Genomic DNA, 23,634 nt, shown 5'->3' with positions numbered 1-23,634 from the left:
GGATGAGGCAAAAGAAAAATCAAATAAACCACAAAGTTGACAATGAAGGAAAGACAGACAGACAGAGACTTGAAGAACAAGAACATGGACAAGCATGGGCTGGCAGCCTCCTTGACCAAAGAACCCCAATTCCCCCCCATCCATCTGCTCAAATGAAGACTCCTTATACCCACTGCAGGGGCTGGTGTAGAGGAATGCAGGAGAAAAAGGGTTAGTACAGGTACACCAGGCTAGTAATCAGAGAGTGCCTGTTTGGTTTATATTGTGAAGCACAGAAATGTTTTTCTATTACTCAGATAATAATTACAGAAAACTCAATCACAGTTTTTAATACCAAGCACCACTTTTTCTGATGTAAGCCATACCATGTGCACATGTGCAATGATGTAATTAAAAACAACCAATTAATGCTTTAGCTTAATACAGTTTTCCAAATCACCTCAATAAATAGTTACTTTGTATTTTGTATGACATTTTTTAAAAGTAAATTAGAGTGCTAACAAATGAGAGAAGCAACACAGATCTGGAACAGCAGGATTATAACTCAATTGTCAAAACAAAGTCAGATGGTGTTTTCAAAAGCAAGTGAACAGGAAGAGTGCATACCTTGAGACGAAATTTAAAAGGAAGCATGGAGTCAAATGAGAGCAAATTAGTAACGAGAGAAAAAACAAACATTCAAATTCACATTCAGTTTCCAGGAGAATAATATATATAAAATACATTCAAACAAAACCTCATTTATCAAAATAGTTTGGATTTTGTTTCTGCTCAAGACCATAAAAGATATTTGATTTCCTATATTAAAGATAGATAATAAGCTTCTAACATTACTCCATTTTTATCTGGGCTGTTTGGATCGATATAAGACAGTTGTTATGCTGACAAATAACCCTGAGTACTTGTCCTAGTGTGGAGCCCCTCAATATCCCGAGCACACCTCAGCTGGTACTCCCAAGCTGCGGGCCCAGCCTTTTGCTCTCACGCCCAGCCAGCCCTCGGCCTCAGAGACACAACAGGCAGACACAGCATCTGAAGCTCTGGCTTGAGATGCTCCGTCACAGGAATGGCAGTGGGAGTTCCAGGAATGTCAGGTTACCCTCTCATTGGTAGTGTGAAAGTCCCACAAAGTCATTCCCATGGCCTTTAATAGGAGTCTCTTGAGTCTTCTGCTGTGAAAGCAGGGACCTAGGAAAACACCCTCTACATGACCAACCTCTTGAGACAGTTTTTAATAACCCCCATCTTTTTCCATCAGCAGTTAATTAATCTAGCCTTTTTGGTCTACATGAATAAAGAGCAAAATGAAAATACATGATCTCATAGAGATTTCAAAGATACTTTTGCTCAGGACAGTATTACAAATTTGACTGTGTTTTTTCCTGATTCCATTTGCTGTACACATCTTACATAAAAGCAAGTTTAATAATATACTTTTGATCCCTCAAAAGTGAATTTTCAATGCTTTAGCTCACTATGCAGAAAACACAGCAGCCTTTGATAGCAGAACAAAACTGCTGAAATAAATGTTGATTACATCAAGGGATGCACTAACCCCCAGCCTTTGGCTGCTCTCTGATTCTGTTTAGACGACTCCTATTAAATACAGAGAGGAGAGTATAGGGATATATCCTCTGGAATATCCACACAGCATACTCACCGAGGATAGATCTAACTAGTCATTAGATGTCACAGCTGTTCCACACAAAGGCAGCTGAAAGAGCCTTTATCAGCAAGTACAAAAGTGATCTCTCCAGACTGCTTGTCGGCATCTCTCTACGAGTGCTGTATGCTCTCATATAAGAAATTTATTCAGACAAAACTCACAATGGAAGAATGAAGCCCCTTTTAGTGGTAATAAAATAGTATGAAACATTCATACAGTCAATGTACTGTGAATGGTGCAACCTTACAAAGATACGGATTAAGAATGGAATACTTGGGAATAGTCCCTTCCACAGAAAAGAAATTTGACATTTTAATCAACCTCAATCAACATATCAGTCAAAGGAACAGTGTTTCTAGAATTTAAACCAAAGTATTAAATTTCTCTTTTTTTCCTGTAACAATGCATGTAACTGCCTGGAATGTTATAATGGAAGATAACAAAATAACTAGACAATATCTTCAAATGAAGTCCATATATTAACACTGAACTAATAAGCTTCTGATGGACAGATAAAATAAATAGATATACTGCTGTCTCTCTTCTGTTTTTGTAGGTGTTCCCAAGGCACTTAGTGTGGTTGTGTTGAAAAAACCCAATGTGTTCTACTTGTTATATAAGGTAAATGGCTGACCATGCCAAAGAGTCACATGAGAGCTTCTCAAAAATCCTATGCACTTCTATTTAACTGTCAATAACCAGACCTAGCGGAAACAGTGCGATGCCTGCAGCTTTCCATGTGATGTCCCAGTGCTTATTTCCCGGTCCTTTATATTGGGCACACACATGGTCAACAGCAATTTAAATGATATCACTACTCATCCCCTTTAACAGCAAGCAGTGTGAATGCAGGTTTGAGGCACAAGGCAGAAACAGGGAGTGCAAACAGGGGGAGGAGGCCAACAGCTGTCAGTACACAGGGGGGCAGCATACCCAGACACCAGGAACTCGGGAAACTGACACAAATCTATAGGATGATTATTGCACACTAACAGACAAAATCATGATCCTTCCCAAGAAACTTCATAGAAATTTTGTCACTTCAGTGAGGCCACTCAAGACTATTAATAAACATTCTGCTTATCTTACCAGGTGTTTTTAATAAATAAAATAGCTGGAAACTGGTTATTAAATTATTGTCATGCAAAATAAAATTATTGCTTCATCACCAAGAAACTAGATAATTTTACTGCTTATAACAAGCACATCACCAAAATACTTAACCAGTGTAAATGCAGAAACATGATAGATGTTATTAAAAAGAATAAAATCTGTGAAACACATTGTTCAATTAGTGGGAGCTTACTATTTTCATTTGGTTTTTAAAATACTTCTATAAAAAGAAATATAATTCTACAATAGTTAATAGCAGTGCTCTCTGTTAAATGGGTACTAATATCAATCATACTTTACTACTGCCTTATCCAGAAAGAACGTCTGCATGAATAAGAAATATCTTTATGGAAACTGGCAATGCTTATTAGATCAGATTGGCTGTGAACAGTGGGACAACAGATTAGACTGGACTGAAATAACAATATACATAGAGGACAGTAGCACAGTATATCTGGAGACATGAACATATGCAAAATGGTGCTAAGTAGAAGGATGAAAGGATGGTTAAAGAAGAAAAAAATTGGAAAAATCAGGCTCAAAAGAAAGTAAAAAGACTAGCAGGAGCCTTGATGGGAGTGGAGATGCTTTAAAGTGCTGTTGCATGTGACTTTTAAAAATAAATATTATTTTGCAAAGCAGAATGTGTTATATGCACCAAGGAGATGACCGTAAAATGAGATATGCAGCAAAAACACGGTAGCCCTCCAAGCATTGCTGAAAACAGAAAACCCTATGCATTTTACAGCCTCAACATGGTGAATATAAGTTTGGCAGAAATGCATAAACGGCATAATAAGCAATGCTACTCACTTGGGAGGCAAATGTTAACAAGCATGGTGGCTTGATGAGGATGCTGAATATTGAATGCAAATGTCAAAATAAAAAAAATTTTAATTAAAAAGAAATGTGAGAAAGTAACATATATGCACCATGGCATCAGAAAATGACCATAAAATGCAAAAAGGTGATGGAGTGTTATGGAACAAACCTTGGAGAAATATCGCATCCTTGCTGCATAAAGGCACCCAGGGAAAACCAAAGGCTGTTAAATATTCCAAACTCATTTGGAGGGTCAGGAGGATTCTGAGGGTCACGTGGTTCTTCAGTGTTGTCTTCCAAGTGCCACTCATAAGGGCTGAATCTGCTGACTAGGAAAAGAACTACGCTGACGCCAATGTAAGCAAAGACTATACACATCCAAATTTCATAAGCCAAAGGATCCAGGAAAGAGAATACGCCCGGTTTAGATTTCTGAGGCTTCTTGATCATGATGGAGATACCCAGGCTCATAAAGGGTTTGGAAAAGTCTATGACTTCTTCTCGCACCAATGTTATGGTGAGGGGGGCAACAGCTATATCTGCTCTCTGAAAAGGGAAAACAAACCCAAGTAAGTTACAAGTCAGACACAACAGCATCACAATCTAGAGTCTCAGACTAATGAATCAGATGATAAATTACAAGAGTGAGTGGAAATAAATTCTTTGCAGGCTATTTTGCAGTCACTGGAGTTAAGAACTACATTATATTAACAGAAAATTATTAACAAGAAAAATTACAATCAAATCTGTTCAAGAGGTTCATGACAGCAGCAGATATTTCAATTAAGTTAAAACGGATGAATAAACACTACACGAACTGGACAGGGAGATGCAAACCAACACAATGTCATTTCTAGTAATGGTCTGTAACCACGCATTTGTCTTGAAGACTTTGGACAAATTCTGTGTTTGCTATGTTCTAATTTTCTCTTTTTCATTCAGCAAGTTCTCTTGCCTTAATAGTTAGTCCAAGATCTTTAAAAGGAACTGATGAAAAGTAATTAGTCACTGAATTTCAGCTGCACTTGGGTGCTACTACTTGTATGCTCTTTAAAACTTCACTGCAGTAAGGGACAGAGGATAGTAAATACTGGAGGGATAGGAACCAGACAGACCCTTTCTGTGGTCAATGAAGAACAGTTAACACAGAAGAATGCAGTGTCATGTATGCCCTCCTGTCTTAGAGACCTTGGCTTTACAGGCCTGTAACAGACTCTGTTCTGCGGCTGTCACCTGGAAGCACAACTGCATCATTCATCATTCACCTGTGTGCTGGTGAACGAATGCCCTTCCCTTCAATCTATACATCCTTGCTGGATTCTGTGGGTAGGCAGGCATGTAAAAACAAATTACTTTGTTTTCTGATTAAAAATAAAATTCCAGAATAGATTTTCAACATATTTAACTGTACCTGTACTTCTATGCTACAAAGATTCAAGTCATGCTACTAAGATACTCCAGCCAAAAATGGAATGCTAAAAAAAGAGCCCTGTCCATTTGAAGAGTGTTATGAGAGTACATACCTACATACGCTATTTTAAACACTCTAACTATTCATGTTATCGATATTTTTAAAGAAGGCCTTTCACTGGTAATTAAGAATTTCAGAAAGAAAAAGGATTCTTCAGGAAACCTTAACTTATCAGTACCTAAACCACTGTGCACCTTTTAAATCAGATTTTTTCCCCACTAGTAACTAGGCATCTCTTTCTGGTGGAAAAATAAAGCCTGATTAAGTGGAAGATTGAATAAAAGTTAATGGGAAATGTTAATAAGATATGATTAAAATCTGTGCCATAAAATAATTAAATACACCTTTATGTAAATCTGATGGTGATGTACATGACTGTTATTAATATCTGATTTGCTCCTCCCAGCTATTGGTTTGGGTTTTACATTTGTTAAGCAGAAATGGCAAAGGCTACTCATACAGCTGATCACAGCATCATGGGCTTGGTGTATGCTGGTGCTTGGCAGCATCATGCAGCCATCCTGGAGCACAGCTCAGAGTCTGCAGACCAAGGCCAGTGACAGCTTTGTCAGATGAGGACTGGCCCTCCCCACAGCTGCTTCACTCTGCAGGGCACCCAAATGCACACACAACCTCGAGGTTTGCTCTAGCCACCCAATAATATCTCTCGACAGCTCATACCAGCATGTGCAGCTACAAGGTATGTGCACAAGTTCACTGCTTGGAATAATCTGATAAAACCATGCCTGTGTGCATGTAAGGAAGTCACTTGGAAATCATGGCCCTGGGTGCCCCCTCTGACAGCTCTGCTCAGCCCCTTTTGACAGTCATGTATGGGACACTGCCTTTCTCCTTGAGTGGCCCTTTCCTCAAGGAGAAAGCCTCAGCTGATTTGTGGTCACTTACTGCAAAAATCTAGCTGAATGTAGCTTGAATTTTAAAATTTAAAATGCCCTTGGATGCCTGGATGTTTATGGGCTTTGCAGATGAATGTGCTCATCACCTAAGTAATGGACAGACTGGAGGGGAGGATATGGGTAGAGTGAGGTACCATCTTCAGAAGATGTTGGAACTTGTTCACTGAGGAATTCCCCCAAAACATACGTTTCTCTTATTGATGCCTTAAGTTTTAGCTTTCATATTTTCAGATTCTGTGCTGCTTAGGTGCATAGATCTGAGCTTCATATTAAGTGTTAGTGAGCTCTCTTCACAGAGTAGGTAGAAAAAACAATTCCTTTTCCAGCTTGAGACCAAGGACAATCGTTACAAGTTTCAGGCCCAAAAGCATAAACAGTAGACTGAAGAGAGAAAACAAGAAGGATGGGACTTCATAGTCCAAAGCTGTAATTAGACAATTAACCTCAATGTGCAAATGGACTAAAACTTTTAAAGGTGTGAAACTTCGTGACTGGTTAGGCATTTTTGTGACCATTTTGGGTCCATCTTGGGTGTAGCCCTGGCCAGGCTCTTATACTGCCCAAGGGGTATGTTTTAAGGTCTTTTAACATATACATACTTTATCCTTCAACTGTCTAGTCTCTGTTCTAGGTCAGCCTTCTCAAGGCATCATTATTAGCTGCTGCTTGTTGAGTTAAACACTAGATATCTGCAGTCAGGGTGAGATCCACAAGGAACATCAGTTTAAATTTAGTCAGAATCCACAGCCAGCTGGAAGACCTTAGTCTTAGTTCTGACCATGCCACTGTACTTCTTAATGAACTAATGAGGTACTTACAAATTAATTCTTATTAGTGCAAGCTTAATGGATCAGGACCCCTGCAGAGACTTAGCAATGGCTCCATGTGAAACTTGGGTAGAATGCAGGTTCCCGCCAGCCACTTCTGCACATAGGCTGCCAGCCTTGGAACACCCCATGCTTTTCAGCTGTAAAAGCATGTTGTTTCTGGAGCATTTTCATGGACTTGGAGAATTTTAATTCTCCCAAAATAATATTTTAATTGCTAAAGTAGACATGGTGGAACTGTTTCTAAAGTGCTGATGCAGCATGCAATAAGGTCTGTATCTCCTTCAAGCCCAGCTGGGTTCATGCAGGATGTTCCTGTGGGGGATGAAGCTGATGCTGAAGCACAGACACTTGTTAAAGCCCTGACTGTTACCCATGTTCATATCATACAATACAGTTTTCTTTGTAAATAATTTCAAACTGCATTTTAATATTAAATGGGATACAAACACTAATTTTCTCATACATTTCAGTCTTCCTGCTTTTCAACCATCCCTACCAAAGGCATTCACTGTATTGGAAACACCAAAAACCACCCTCATCCCTTAGTGAACATGGCAGCAAATGGTTTCTGCAAAGCGAACAAGCATGGGTTCACACACAGGGTCTTGGGAAACCAGGGCACTGACAGTGGACCAGCTACAATCTAACACCCAAGTCTGGTTGGTCACTACTTCCCTGAATATTAGCTGCACTAGGGAGGTTAAAAACAGTTCTATCTTTGCTTATTTATTTAGAGATACAGTATTAGAAATGGAGAGCTTATGGAGAGCTCTAAGCACCCTAAAGGATCATTAATAACTGCAGCACTGTTGAGAAATTCCCTCCCTGTTATGGCTGCAGATAAGCAGAACCCATACAAATTGAGCTCGATTAAAAAGAACACAACCACAAACATGCCCTTCTTCGTACAGAACTGGAGAGGGGTTTAAGAACCTCAACAACTGAGCTTGCTAATCACTCATGACTAATGGTGTTTCAAACATCATCTTCACTGCATTTGAGCTGGGTGAGAAATGTCATGGATTCCTCTGAGGCTTGTTCTGTCTTTGCCTACTAGTGTGGGAGGGATGGATTTAGAGAGGACAGGCAGCACAGAGGCTCTGCCCACTCTGCTCAAAGATGACACCAGGGAGCTGCAAACCTCGACTCTTATGGGGAGGGATAAAAAAAAAATATCAAATGGAAATATCCTTCTACATGAAGAATGAAAAATGATAAGATGTTCCACCTCTGTAATCCAAAAGGAGGGACAAGATTCTTCTGCTTACAGACCTACTGATGACTCTACCAAATTCAAAGCTGTGCACTAGAGACAGCGAGAGATTTGGGCTATGCCCCTGCCTGCACATGCTTTGGGTCACTCCTGCTTGCAGAAATGAACACCTCCTTTGCTCAAGGGTTGCTTTTCAAGAAGTGGGTCAGGACTGCAGTCATTTGTGTGATGGGACACCAGGTAGCACCCCAGCTCTGTGCAGACTGAAGCAGAGGGACACTGATTGACTTCCATTGGCAGCCAGACCTCTGGGCACCCCAAAAGTCTTGGATACAGGTACACAGGGACACCAGAAGAGACAGCACTGCAATGGTGACTGTCCCTGAGCATGTTTTAACACTTCTCAGTGCAGTCTGAGGTTTCCAGGTACCAGAAAAGAGTGTCAGACAGAGCAACACATCCATCACCTGTGGTATCAGCTGGTAAGAGCTACCTTTGTAAAGGCAGCCCAATATCCCCAAGGATATTCAGGGTGTGTTAAAAGGCCAGGTCATGGGGGCAATGTGGTTTTAACACATTAGCTCACACTTATTTAAAGCCAGCAGGTCATATCTGACTAGCAACATGCTGCATTGAAGCCTTAATGTGCCCTAGCTGAGCACTGTAAGAAGATATTAAGGTGTTAAAATGGCAATTGGCCCTGTCTGCCACAGTTTGTCAAAGTTAAATCCATTTGTGATTTCTGTGGATGCCCACAGCTCATTCTGACACACTCCTGCTATTCACAGATGGAGACATAAAGAGTACATCTGCTTTTGGGGCTGTGGACATACGTGTGCTTCCTCTGCCTGTGCCTGGACTCCGGTCAGCCAAAGCCCAGGACCATGGCAGTGTGGCTTTGTGCCAGGGCTGTGAACCTGTTCCCCACCATAGCTCAGGTCAGGGACCCCACATCTGTCCATGTGTACAGGATGAGGGTCTGTCTGAGCTGCAGTACAGGCCTTTGGGGACCTTTACCTGGGCATCCCTGCTGCAGAAACCAGGAATCAGGAGCAAAGGACGAGCTTCTCCCACTCATGGCACAGTCAGGCTCTGCCACAGACTAAGAGCATGTGGGAGGTTTTAAGGAAAAGTAGGAACAGAATTAGTCTGCCTCTCTGCTATGATTCAAAGGCTTTATGTGCCATCTTTAGTATTTCTACATGCTGCTGGTAGAGCCAGAGAGGCCAGCACCACACAAGGCTGGTTAGTCTGCTAAAGGCAGGGAGATGTGTCGGCAGTCCCACTCTGACAGACTGCGGAGGCTGCTGTGTTCTGGGGACTGCCTGTCCTTTACATCCCTGCTTCATTCCTTTGTGCTATTTTACATATTGAGAGGCTTGTTTTAACCTGAGCAGAGTTTTAAAGGCTGTAAGGTCTGGCTGCTCTTTTCATTCCCAAAGCATTTGTAGTTACAATTAAGATCTGTGTTAAAACTACTGTCAATTAGCCTCAGTGCTGTGAAAAGCATCAGACCCGGGGAGGGATGGCTTCCCCTGGCTGAACAGGGAAGGAAGAACAGCAGCCTGCTTTAAAAAGGGAAGAAGAAATAAAAGCCTACAGAAAGAGGCTGACCCCACAGAAGAGAAAAGACAACTGTCTAGTGCTTAGCAGCTGGTGGGTACAAAGCCCTGAGCACAGGGGACGAGGGAGGTGCTGCTGCTCCTCAGCCCCAGCCAAGGGCACGTCCTCAGCCCATGGGTCACTGCAGGACAGCACTTGCCTGACTGGATTGCTCTGCTGCTTAGATTTAAATAGTGATTCAGTCTCCTGGACTGAGAATGATTTAGCTACTTCCTTTCTCAAATGTCCAACAAAAACGCTTTACCTATTTTCTATTTTTATTCTGTTGAAAGTTTCCAATATGGTTTGGAAATTTCTCTTAGTTTAAAAAAATAACTGCTTGAAGGGGTATATGGTAGGATGAGGATGGTAGGTTATTTTGACACTATCAGAGTGAAAGAACAAAATTAAGTTTTTTTTCAGCCTGAACTGACACTTTTTGATTTATGAAAAACCAAATACATTTCTTTTTATGCCCAATTTCATTATTAATTAGTATTATAATTATCATTATTACTACTACTACTACTACTATTACCATCACTAATATTTAAAAACTGCTTGCAAGCCACAAAGCTCTGTTATTTCCTCTCCAACAAGACTGCTGGGTTCTCCTGCCTGAAGCAAAGGAGTTTGGGGATATCTGCTCAGGCACAATTCCCTGCCTCTGGGACTGCCATCCCTCTGCAATCAGGTGCATTGGTATAGCCCCTGGCAAAGCCACAGGAAAGGCCCAAGGGGGACAGCTGAGATTGTCCTTGACTTCAGAGACCCTACAGTACAGCAGACTTTTATGCCCTCCAACCAGACCTGATGTGATATGAGACAGGGGAGGAAGAATTTTTAATGGGAAACATTTTAGTGTGTAAATGGCAATGTGTAACTCCTGGGACTGCTCCAGCTGGCCTAGCTAATGCTGACCTCCAGTGAGTCTTACACTCCAGACCTGCAACACAGTGACACATCACCCCTGTTGCTTTGGGTACAGCTCAGTGCACACTGAGCCCCCTCCCCTCCAATACAGTGGTCTGGAGGCTGCCTTTTCTCCCCTGACTTTGTGCTGCATTCCACAGGAAGCAAGAGCAATAGCAACAATGAACTGGCACAATCCAAACATTAAATACAGTTAATTAGGGTTTTAACATTAAAATGACAAGCCATTCATTTTCTATGACTGTCCTAAGAGCGATTTTAGGAGATCCGCATGCATGGGCTCAAAAAAAGGGCTCAGTATTCAAAAAGCCAGCTGAGATGCCCCAGCAGTGCCAGGTGGTGGCAAGGAGGCTGCTGGGTCAGGAATATGCTGTATTTGACAAATGACTAGTCACTGGTTATCACTTGAGACAAATGCAATCTAAAGTATTGTGTTTCTGCCACAGCTCAGCTCAGCTGCTGGATAACTGGTACAAAACCAATCAGGACCCTTTTATCCTACTAAGTCTATCTTCCACAGATGCTAACAAAGGTACTTAAAATCTAATCTGTCTCTTGTCTTCCCAAAATGGAATCCAGAGGAGCCAAATTTGAGTCATTTTGCTGACAAGATTCACAGGGGCATTACGGTAACATAGTTTTAGTTCCCTAATAGAGTTTTAAGCCCGTGAGAGATATAGGAAAGTCAGCACGTAAATGAGGCGCTTGCTCCAAATAATTAGCACTTCTATTAGTGCTCCAAATAAATAGCACTTTCTCATCTTCAAAGGGCTTAGTGCACATTCTTATCAGTGTGGTACACAGCCCCCTCTCAATGGATGGAAAAAGAGGCCAAGGGTATTTCACAATGTTTGCAAATAGAGCTGGGAAAAGGTAGGGAGGGCTGGTGGGGTTTGTACTCAGAGTTCAGGGGCTATTTTCCCTGCTTACAGAAAGCCAGGTGGATTTCCATGCAGCTTGCAAGCTCAGTTCAGCTGGGTAGTTTGAGGAGCTGGCTCAGCAGTGCGGGGTTGGAAGCATTAACCTGGGTCTGCACTCAATCCTCACGGGACACATCTGACCTTTGAATAATTGAGCATTGCAGTGGGGAGGCTTCAGTAACAGAGCTCACAGCATGAGTACAGGAACTGTTGGGGGTCAGGGAGGGAAACATTCCTCAATTTTTCATTAGCAAGAAAACATAGATGAAAACTGCTCAGAATACAAAGGAACTGACCTTTTTGCAGCAGAAAATGAAAATAGTGGGGTGGTTTTGGGTTTGTCTTAAGGAATGGTCTGTGGTGCCTGTAGGGCTGGCTTTGCTGGTGTGGAAAGGTCACAAGTATGATTAGGGCTGATTGATGCTAAGGAGGCAAAGCTCTCTGAGTTACGCTGATCCCAAGAGGCTGTGGAAAAGGCAGCTGCAGCCAACCTGCTTATCACACATTGGTTTGGGTTGGAAAGGACCTTTAAAGATCATCTAGTTCAAACTCCCTGCAGTAAGCAGGGACATTTTCCACTAGATCAGAGTGTTTAGAGCCCTGGCCAGCTTCACCTTCAATGTTTCCAGGGATGAAAACACTGCCTCTCTGGGCAACCTGGGCCATGTCCTCAGCACCCTCACAATGAAGAATTTCTTCCTAACATCTAATCTGAATCTACCTTCATTCAGTTTAAAGCCATTCCCCCTTGTCTTATCACTACATGACCCTCTAAAACATCTCTCTCCACCTATCCTGTAGCCCCTTTAGGTGTTGGAAGGTGCTCCAAGGTCTCTTTGGAACCTTCATTTCACCAGGCTGAAGAGTCTCAAGTCTCTCAGCCTTTCCTCACAGGACAGGTGCTTCAGTCCTCAGAGCACTTTTGAGGCTCTTAATGTGGTATGGCACAGCAGCTGCACAGACTAATCTTACCGGGCTCAAGACACAAAAACCATAGCCCACATCACACCTTTCCTTCCCTAGTGTAGACAGTCCCTATGCTCTGACTGTTACCAGCAATTTCAGGTTCTCTTTTGCCATGCTTTTTCCACGTGGTATGGTTATTTTTTAAGTGAATGAACAAGTTACATTGCTTGTCTCTTGCAAGTACATCAAAAGGACCCAATTACAGCTGATACTCTTGGCAGTTCTTGAACCATACACAGAGCAACTGAGGGTACAGGTTTCCAGTGCAGTGTAATTTGCTTGGAACTAAACTAAACCTTTGCTTCAGAGGTTCTCAGTGGACTTGTGTTCTCTAAGAGAGCGAACGTCAGTTTCCCAAATTGCACAACTGAGGCATAGGGAGTTCAGAAGATTTGCATAATGTCAAACCTCAAAGCAACAGGGAAGCAAAGAAGTAATCCAAGGGTCCAGAACCGTGTTTAGTCTGTAATCAGTAGATATCCCTCCCTGCCATAATACAATACAACAAAAATATTGTTATTTCTATAAAACATTTTCAAGTTGAACAGACTACCAATTACACAATAAGGCACCGGGACTGACTGCTCCAGAGTAAGAAAACTTGTGAAAATCTAGCAATTACTTAAAAAAGACTGATTCATTTGAAAAGAATTATCTCACCAAACATTTTGCAAGAATGATGATGCATTATGCCAAGGAAATTTTGAGGTGACTTTTAGAAATTACACTCAGCCACAGAACAAAAGGAGGCAATTGAAATATGCGCTTCTGCTCAGATATTTTTAATAAAGGAAAGCTTGTTAAAAATAAACTGCAAAAAAGATTTGGGCGGAATCACAAATCATCTCATTAGCATTTGAGGAAAAAAAAGGATGAAATATCAGCTTGAGAAGTCTTTTCTGCAAAGCCAATTTTCTCCCTTTCTCCCCCTTCCATCTGGTTTATCTGTATTCCAAAATTCTCATTTTCAAAGAAGATTCTAAAATGGCAGTTCCGGACTGTTTTTGTTCTTACTAAACAAAGTGATGTACACCCAATATAGAAATATAAAAGGGGAATGCAGTGAATTAGCTTTTTTTTTTTTTTTTTGTCTGACAGTTGATTTTTGAAGCCAAACCCAGTGTTTAAAGAGAAAAAAACATATGGGTGATTTCACACCTGCATTGCTTCTTACCCTCAAAAGCAACCATGGAGTTAAATGGGTCTGGTCAAACACAAACCAAGATCAGTGACCCAGCAAGGCTCAGCATTCCAGATCAGAGCTTTAATGAGAGGGACACCCCCCAGCACTTAGGAAAAAAGGAGATCTGGCAAATGAAGAAGAAGCATATGAAGAGCAAACTTAAAATTCTGCTGTAAACAAGAATTTGAAATTTGCCCAATGCTACTTCTCAACATTTTGTGGACTCTGATTTGGAGAACAGCAGTAAAAAAAGTGACACTTTCCTGCAATGAAACAATTAGAAAAGTAGACTATAAAAAGGGCAATACAAAGAAATATTTAGGTTTTTAAAGGCAGTATTCAAGTAGATGATTTTATTTTGCAGTTTATTAACTTAGAGCATAAATTTTTATAAAGAACATTAAAATGAAGGTTAAGAGAAACTTACCCCATAGACCAGTTCACCCACCATGCCATTCCATATCTTAGTCTCAGGGTCCCTAGCTCCATATTTCCCATCTCCAACAATTGACAGTTTGTATTTTATTCCAACATGTTTTGCTATTTCAGAAGCTAAGTCTACACAATATCCTTCATATCTCTCATTCCCTTCTAGTTGTTCATGGTTTTTCTTATACATTACATATGGTGATTCCTTTGAAACAAAAGTAAAGATCAAAAATCTATGAATGTAAAATACAGCTGTAAACCACACAAAATGAGAGCTCTTAATATCCTTTATATTATTGGCAATTATTTACAATATTTCCTGCTTTGGTACAGAAATTAAAACACAGACTTCTGCAGTATAAAATTCCTTGGCTGATCTTACATCCACACATCCTATTGACTATTCCTAGTAAGGAGCCATTGATGACAACAGAACTTTGTTAAAAAGTTACACTTCTGTTTGCAGAATTAGGCCTGATTAGACAGTCAAGTAGCATCATTGTAGCAAAAATTCAAGTTTTAGAGTTTAAAGACTGACATATCCTACACCTGTTCCATCACCACAATTTCCTAAGGCCCCAGTGGCCAAGAATGGCGCTCTGATGGAGATATTTTCAAAGGAGCCTAAGGGAAGCTAGGTTGAAATTCTCAGCAGCATTTTTTGTGACTGAATTCCCTTAGCCTTCTTGGAATATTCTAGTTGAAATGCAGATTATATCTAAATCCATAGAAGTATAAAATACAATGCTTCAGGAAACAGCATAAAATTGACTCATGCTTAGTAGAATTGTAAAAGTCGCAAAAGTCACAACAAATGCTGTACAGAGCAGGTCTGTAGAGGCGTTGGGACTGACACAGGTGCTGCTGCTTGTGACACACAGGAAGAGCTTTGCTCCTTTGGAATTGCACAGATAAAAGCTGCTTTTCACCCAGTGCTAGAGCAGTTCCAGTTCTCTACAGGCTTCATTGTGCCACCCTTACTCAGTCCACAGGGGTTGAGTTTACAGGAGCTGTACCTGAGTGAGGGGTGCAAGATTTGACTCTACAACAGAAAGGCCAATCTCTGTGCTCATTTACATGCATGCATAATAACTTCACTTATATGAGGCACTTAATCAAATTCAAGTGTCTGGGAAGCAGCACAGCACAATGGTGACCTCAGTGAGTTCCTCCTGTGAGCAGACATATATAAGTTAGCAGGGTCAAGCCCTCAGAGCATCTCTGGAAGATATTGAACTTTCCAGTCACTTGAATTCACACAAGTATTCAACAGTATTCAGCATCTGCCTCCTGACAAGGCATCTAACACACCTCAGGAGTCACGTGCCTTGTTTCCTAAACACAAACATACTAAGAACATAAAACTTACCAAGATGGTAGTTACTACTATAGTTCTGTTCTCCACAGATGAAGTGTCATTAGAGGGCAGCTGATCTAATGCTGGTACATATCTTTCATATTCATTCCAATAACCAGCCTATAAAAATGGAGATTGTTACCTCATTACATCCCTTTACAAGGAGTTGTACCTGAACTTGTAAGAGCAACTGTCAAAACATATGGTTTTGTAATATTTCTCAAATTCTATGACTGTTTTTGTCATTAAGGGACTATGTTAGCTTTACATCCATTTCCTTAAAGAAAAAATGTTCTCAAGCCCAAAAGCAAATCAGTACAAGCCAAATCTAAGTGAAAATACATATTCAATTCTCCCTATGTCAATTCACATTAGTATTGTCCCTGTGGAATAAATTCCCATATATCTACAGCATAAGAACATACTACAGACAAGAAAATAAACTGCAGAGCATTCTGAGTAAAATTCTCTGATTTTGTGATTTTTTTCCAATACAGCCCCAGCAGACCTGAGCTGGCTTTAGAGCAGATGCATAGACATTAGCAATGCAGGCACAGCTGCATTATCTCGAGTATGGAACACAAAACCCTGTGTGAGAATGAGGTGACTTTATCAGCTGGCTGGTGTTGACCTTTGGCTGCATCACTAGGCTACCACAAAAGCTTTTGTATTTCTGCGCAACACCGAAGGAACACTGTTCTTCTCTGCATTGTACACCTCCCTGAGACACTGGCCCATGTTTAGAGGCATTTAGTTATCAAATGTGCAGCAATGCTTAAGCAGTCTCAGTGGTGATCAAGCAGGTTAAGAACCTATCTCCAGGTGAAATCAGGGGATTTAAGATACTCACCTACACACATTCTTCTCTCAGTACTTTTGTGACCCTGTCTACCTAATTATTTTTGAACATCTGCATTAAACTTCTTTTATAACACCAATCTAGGAAACTATTCCACTTATGATCTATATTTTATTTAGGAGACAAGAGAATTAATATGAAATTTTTATTAAACCTAAGCTTATTTTCTTTTAATTTTAGAAGGTTTCACTGGTTCCAGCTTCACTATGGCTCCAAAGCCATATATGGAGATGGAGGGAAAGATGGAGAGGAATTTAGAAGATAGGACTAAGCACAGGACTATGACAGAAGGTATCATACTTGGCAGTGAAAAAGCTCCAGAAAGGTTTTAAGGGAAAATGTTGTGTTTGAAGCTGACATGGAAACCAGTGAAGATGTTAAGCAGGGTGAGTGGTTTAGTCCAGGAACTGAATATAACAAGGTTCCTGGGATAGGGAAGACAGCATGAAGGGGGCACTCCTCAGGACCCTGCTATTATATTGCATCTCTGGTATTTTTCAATTTAATTGGTTTGATGGAATAAATATTTGTGAAGGTGTGAAATCTGGATCCATGTCTTGAAACTCACCTTCCGTGATCCAGCAGCTTTCATTTCATACACATCAATTGTGTAATTTGTTCTCCGCCCATAGGTGTCGAACTGGATGTTCCCTGTCATTCCTTGAACTTGCACCTTGAGGGAATAAGCAGAAGAAATATTTTAATAAAAGATTCACTTTCTTTTTTATCTATGTAAGAGACTTTCACTGCTTCTGACACAGCCAGTATGTACTGTTCAAAACAACCCCAGTGCCCATTCTCTGAGCTGCAGCTGTACGTATTCGTTAGCACTCGGCTGAAGACTTGCTGTCAGAGTGAGCTGCTTTAAGTGAAATTAGCCCTGCATATATGTTAAATGTAAGAAAGACTGATTCTGCCATGCTTGGTCACACTGGGTTCACTGGCACAGAACGGAGCATCAGCGAGGCACAAGCAACAATTAGCTCAGTTAAACCCCTCACAACACGGCACAGAGTGATCTGCAGTACAGACCAGAATGGCATATCACTGCTCACTCTGGGAAGTACTTTATTTTAAGATCAGTCCTAGTATAGGAGAAAGGAACTAATGTCTTCTCTGAATGAGCACAGACAATTGCCTCTACTGGTTATGGAGTTTTGGTCTCAGTCAGGATGGATGGGCGTACAGACAGTAAATCATTACCATTACCTACTCACATGAATCATCTGAAAGGGAAGTATAAAGTACTTTGTCTCAAAAAAAGCGCCTTTCTTATTTCCCTGTATGAAAGGATGAGGTACTTTCATTTATCACTTATCAGCTCTGACAAGCTGTCATCTCAGGCAGAAAAGGTAACAGTTGCAAACTTCAGTAGGGGCAAATTAGCTTTAATATTTAGCAAAAACTGTAGAAGTTACAGGAAGAGGTGATGCTAGACTAGTCAAAGGCAAACTGTTCAGGGGTGGTGACTGATCTGCTGTTCATTGTTTAGAGATGAGGTGTGAGGCTATATAAAACAAAAATTACATGGACCTCAAATTATCCTCAAATTCATTCAAATTTGAATATCCTCAAATTATTGTTATTATTCACACTGACATATAGGGAATTCCCTTTTATTGGTAAGTGGATTCAAACCTTCTTTAAAATTGTTTTTATGATTATGGGGACTGGAAAAAATCGGAAGTTTTCCTATCTCCAGAAAGCAAGAGAGATGAATTGCACTTTGAAAACCAAATTGACCCCAAGAGGTCTTATCAACTGTGGACTGAGCAAATGTATTTGTAGGGTAGTTGACACATAAGTTGCAACCAGATGTGAGTTGCTGAGCCTGTCTTTGGCATTTACTGGAAGCTGTCTGGCTACTTTAGCACAGCAGTAACTGGGTGTCTCACAGAGCTTGTTACACTGGCTCCATCCTGATAAGCTTCATGCACTGGACATCACTTTGTGCACCTTTTGGCTTCCAATTTAATTTCTTTCTATCTTTGGTGGGGAAACTCAGCACTTCGTAAAGGTGTCTGAGTGCCTGGCTGCACTGAGGCAGGAAGGCTTGCCAGGACTCAAACACTTTTGGTGGCAGCGTGTGGAGGCAATCGCAGAGTCATTGTTTATGTGTCCAAACATGTTCAGGTAAACTGTCTGCCACTGACCTGATGTATTAGAACTAGCTTCAGAAACAAAATTTTCAAGGCTGTTGGAAAGAAGTTTCAAATAATGTCTAGCTATCACTATAGTGAGGCACTGGACCTTCTGCTGGCAAAGGACAGATATTTCAAGGATACCTTGGAAGAAGCATTCTTATCTGAATTGATGCTACAGAATGGAGAGGAAAAATTATTATTAAATCGATGGTGTTTTTTTCCTGAGCAAAGATTCAAGATCATGTCTGAATAGAAGAAGAGAAGGTGATGGACAGGATGGGTAGTGGAAGGCTATGTGGTATGATCTTGGGTAGCTCTCATTGGAGGTGTATATAAACTTCACCCACATTACTCTGAATACCTAAAAAAAGTTCAAGACAATCAGCTAGAAGTCAAACTACTGCATTTTTTTTGCCAATCGTGCCTTTTTATATCTTTCTAATATGTTTTTAAAATAAATTCTCCTAAATAAGGGAGTATACTATTGCAGTGGTGGTTTTCTCTATTGACATAAATACCTTGTCTATGAGTACAGTACAAATTCTTTAACTATTGTGAAGACTGAATTTAGTTATTTCTCTTCAAAAGTGTGTAATGCTACACTAATGAATGTGCAGTTAAGGCATATGTTAGGAAGTAAAAAATGGCATTAAAAAAAAAAAATTAAAAAAGAGTTCTCGCTCTTCTAATGTGAGACTAAACCACCTCAGTTTTAAGAGTGACATAATCTGATTATAACCATCCACAACTCATTGTAATATTCTGATATAATCCTTCCATTTTGGTAGCTGAGAAAAAGCACTAATTAAGCTAAGTATATGAAGACTGACCTAGGATTTGTTTACACCTAATACAGGCTTAATTCTGATCTCACTCCAGTTCTATGTCTGCATTAATATAATCAATGGTAACAGCTTTAAGAGTTATTTGTGCCAGATTAAAAGAAGCAATCTTGTCTTTTGTATCTACAAAAACTATCCAATTTTTCCTGCTGTCACTTGCTTTAACACAAATAGCAGACTTAAAATAGTTAAGAATCAATAAAATTAGAGACACAAGTGAGGTAGGATCCTATGCCATAACTAGTGTTAGGGATAAAAATTTGGCTATGCAGAAGGTAATCTGGTTGAGGGCAAAGTTATGCCAGGAATTAGAACTGGTTGGAGGCTAAACTGTTCCTAGGTTCAGGCTGGTGCTGAGATCTATGAGTACTGCTATGACAAACAACAATTTCCCCACTGTTTTAAACCAAGCTGAGTTGAGTTTTTACTGGAAAATTATCAAAACTGCTCCCATGCATTTAAGTTCATAAATACATCTATCCCTGCAAGAATTACAACACATGTGCCAGAGACCCAGTCTAGTTCTGTTACTCAGATTTGCAGGATCAGCCTGACATTAGAAAACCCCAATACATGTTTGACTGCAAAATGGCTCATGCTCACTCTCCTGGGAAGCTGGGGTGTTACAGGGGATCTGGGATTGTAGGTGCTCTCGTGAGTATAATCAGGAAGCCACTGAATCAGTGTCAGAAGGACTTTGGCCAAAGTTTTGAGAACTAGTATGTTACGTCTTGTCCTCTACTGAATATATTTTATCCATCCTTTGAAATTCATCATTAATTTTGTTTTTACTTTGTTTCCCCTGAGGAGCTTCAGCTGCTTGTGTGAGTACAGAAGCAGGACATAAGCACTACAAAATTACTGCTGTTTCTCTTTAGCTGTTATCTTTGCCCTTACCATTTTAAGTGCTCTTTCTATATCAATTCCTTGGCTCCATGGCACTGCAGGGTTAGCCAGGCAGTCTCCAGCACTGCCTCTCCTGGAGACATCAACACGTTGCCTTCGGAGGTACCGGAAAGCCTCTGCTATGACCAGGACTGCATCATGGGTCAGTGCAGACGTGTACTGCAATTGATACAAAGTAAATATGGTGACAAACTGCAATTTTAGATTTGCCTCAGGTTATCACATCAAGTTCTCCTCTTTGTTAGAACAGAAGAATTGTGCTTGCAGACCCCTTTGCTTGCTCTGTCTTTCAGCTGGTGCTTTGTAACAATTCCATCTATTTCAATTAGCAAATTAAAAATATTTGCATTCTCTATAGCATATAGCAGCAAAATAACAATACCAGTTTATAGTTGCATAAAATTTCAATTTAATTGGAAACTTGCTCATCTAGATGAGCTTACTATAAAAGTCTGCAATTCCATGCTGGACCATATTGATATCAAAGGGAAGCTTATATTTGAGTTTTTGCTTTAGGGTTTTTTGTTGTTGTTTTTAGTAAGATTGCCAAGAGAGCTTTGACTTGAAGTTAACATAAATCATTTCTGTTTGGATCACAATCCTGATTAGGTAGCAACTGTAGCAAGGAATAAGATTACTTTTCTTAGAAAAGAGCTACACAAGCAAATAATCACAAGATACATTTTCAGCATTACATCACCTTGCTAATTCCCTATCTGCCTTCCCTTACTCCATTATAAATATGCAGAGGATGGTAAGCTCTGTGTAGCAGCAGCTGTTGAACAAAACCCCCAGAAAACTTAACTTATGCATTCCTGTTGCTGTCAACTTAATTCACTGCTCGTCGCATGTTATCTGGTGACACCCCCCCTCAATGCTATAAATGTAGAATCACCTAGCAAATGGCATCAAAGAGGGGTTTTTCTATATTTTTTTCCACATGTATCTGTTTTCTGAAAGTTCTTCCCTCCTAGAGGGCTTTGTATATGACATCCCTGGGTTCCACCGGCATTACAGCACACCTGTAATTTCAGGGTCTGTGTAAAGGACCTACTGAGAGAAACTGAACATGCTCAGTCTGTAAGAGCAGATTTCAAGTCCCTTGTAAGTGATCCTCAATAACTCCACATCATTTTTAAGAGAACAAAGGAAGAAATGAAGAATGGAACATGTACCTGGCCCCTCTTTGGCTGTCTATGTTCCCATAGAGATCATGCCTCCTGAGGAAGCTCATGCTGGAATTCAGGCCACAAGATCCACTGCCCATGTGTGAGTTATAAAGGCAGAAATCCAAGTTTCAGGTGCTTGTTCAGCTACTCTCTTTGTAGATAAGATTTATTATATTCAGAAATTAATTCTATCCTGTAGGGCAGGATAGCACAATTGGAGACTCTGCATTTCTTAAAACTGAGTATTTTACTGCAATTTCTTCAGTTTGCTATCAAGCCATAGGAACTCTGCACAAAACAAGGTGTGTCTGCATGTGCAGATCAAGAGAATTGCGTCTGATAAAAAAGAGTGCAAAGGCAGGGCTGTGAAGAAGGTTACAGAGTGGACATCTCACTGAGCTTTAAATGATAGCAGCTTATAAACTTACTGGGAGTGGGTGGTGGTTCCTGCTCTGAATGTACAGCACTCTTCTGATCTTGCCCACCTTTACCTCTCCCTGTGATGCTTTGCAATAATCACTCTCTCCTCTTTTAGAAAGTTAAAGGTTATACATCACAATCCACACAGTAATACAGAACTGGACAGTAGTTTTAAGGTATTTGTTCCTGTATTAAAAAAACCTCTTGTAATAGCTGTCCAATCTAGCACTACATAAAACTTACACATTGATAGTTTTTTCAGCAGACTGCGTCAATTGTCAGTAACCTTAATGCAGTCCCTTCCAAGTCATGCCAAGAGAGCTATCTAATTTTCTACTTTATTTGAATTCTACTTATAAATGCATGAGCATGCAAAGAGAAAAAAGAGAGAAAGAAGGGAAAGGCTGATAAAATACAGAATAAATTAAACATCAGGACTTTAATCTCTAGGCAATTTTATTTCCTAATCAAAAATATTGTACATCAATTTTTAAGTATGCTTTTTGTCTGATTGACAAATACTGTGCACATTTCTATAATGAGATGTACATTTGTGGAAAGGTAATGTAATCTTTGTGTTTCTACCATATACTTAAGATTCTTTTTAAGGAGGAAGAATAATTTTTTCCTCAAGGTAAATTGCTTTCAAGTGGAATAATATCATCTCAGGTTAACTTTGTATATTTCAGAGCTTTTAAAATTAGTATGATACTTATCTTCACTTCTGCATCTCTGCTAGAAAGCTTTAGAAAGCAGGACTAAGTCCTAATCCAGGCAACAATACACTATTCAGGTTTTTGTGGGCCTCTGTTTGCCTTTCTCTGCTTCCTCTGAAATGCCAGCAAGGCTGTGGGATGGCATGGGATTAAGGAAATTTTCCTCCCTCACAGAAATGACATGATCCCAGGGATGGAAAAGTATCTCTCCAAATGGCACCAGTCATTTGTGAATGGCACTGCTAGGAAGAGCAGACCCTTGTAAGTGGCTTCTATTCTGTCTGTAGCCCAACCCAGTGCTACTGCTGACCCCGGTGCCCCCATGAATGGAACCGGACTAAATTTTTCCTTCCTATCTAGTATTTTAATGCTTTCCTGAATTTTGTCTTACTCATATCAAGACATTATTCCAGTTTATCCAAGTAATTTTGAATTCCAAATTTGTTCCATCAATTTCACAGAATTCACAGAATCACAAGGTTGGAAGAGACCTTCAAGAGTCCAACCCATGATCTAAAATAATCACTAAGGTTGGAAGAGACTTTCAAGATCGAGACAAACCCATGCCCTTACACCTCAACTAGATCATGGCACCAAGTGCCACATCCAGTCTTTCTCATCAGGGCAGTAGTTTTTAGGTTTCATTGCCCTGAGAAACCAGTCTGTATATTACCTTACCCAGATTTCATTCAACTATGGATAGCAGTGAAAAAGAACAGATCTTACCAAAAGAGGAACGTAATAGGAATATTACTAATATGCAATAGTCCTAGAAGATTTTATGACTTCTGTGCCTGGACAGAGATTCCCTGATGCATACCTTCACTGGACAGTGAATAGCATCTCCCTCTGTGATAGAGATGCTGAGGTAGAAAAATATCTGGGTGAGATAGTAATAGGTTGCAAGTTTCCTAATAACAGGAGCATTCACTTCATTTAATCTGTGGCAGTTTTGGTGAACCTGGGACTTCTATCCAAAAAAATTTTGAAAAAATTTATTGGTTTCAATTATAATAGCCAGACTGTTTAAATAAAGGATAGTGGTGCAGAACAGAGGGTTAGATTATGAGGGTAACTGCCAGCAGTAACTGGGAAGCGGCAGTGGCTCTTTAGAGAATCCAGAGCTACTTCATTTTGCATGTGAAATTATCTATTA

General features: G+C 40.2%; 1 protein-coding gene across 8 annotated transcripts in view; it reads right to left on the bottom strand.

The window, feature by feature from the left end:
* GRIA3 (glutamate ionotropic receptor AMPA type subunit 3) overlaps positions 1 to 23,634 on the bottom strand; it is a 144,500-nt gene that overhangs the window by 37,275 nt on the left and 83,591 nt on the right. For 7 of the 8 annotated variants that reach the window (XR_001521400.2, XM_015626434.3, XM_015626432.2 and 4 more), the window contains exons 7-11: positions 20,165 to 20,332; positions 16,850 to 16,954; positions 15,435 to 15,542; positions 14,064 to 14,270; positions 3,771 to 4,147 (exon numbers count right to left, since the gene is read on the bottom strand). Coding sequence is in view for 7 of the 8 variants with exons in the window: in XM_015626434.3 (XP_015481920.1) it covers positions 3,771 to 4,147; positions 14,064 to 14,270; positions 15,435 to 15,542; positions 16,850 to 16,954; positions 20,165 to 20,332 (965 nt within the window). In the remaining variant the exon portion in view is untranslated. The remainder of the gene's footprint in view (positions 1 to 3,770; positions 4,148 to 14,063; positions 14,271 to 15,434; positions 15,543 to 16,849; positions 16,955 to 20,164; positions 20,333 to 23,634) is intronic. The other variant, XM_015626431.2, reaches the window with a different exon arrangement.

The sequence above is a fragment of the Parus major genome, chromosome 4A (assembly GCF_001522545.3).
Source record: "Parus major isolate Abel chromosome 4A, Parus_major1.1, whole genome shotgun sequence".
NCBI lineage: Eukaryota > Metazoa > Chordata > Aves > Passeriformes > Paridae > Parus > Parus major.
This window is presented reverse-complemented; position numbering and strand designations above follow the sequence as displayed.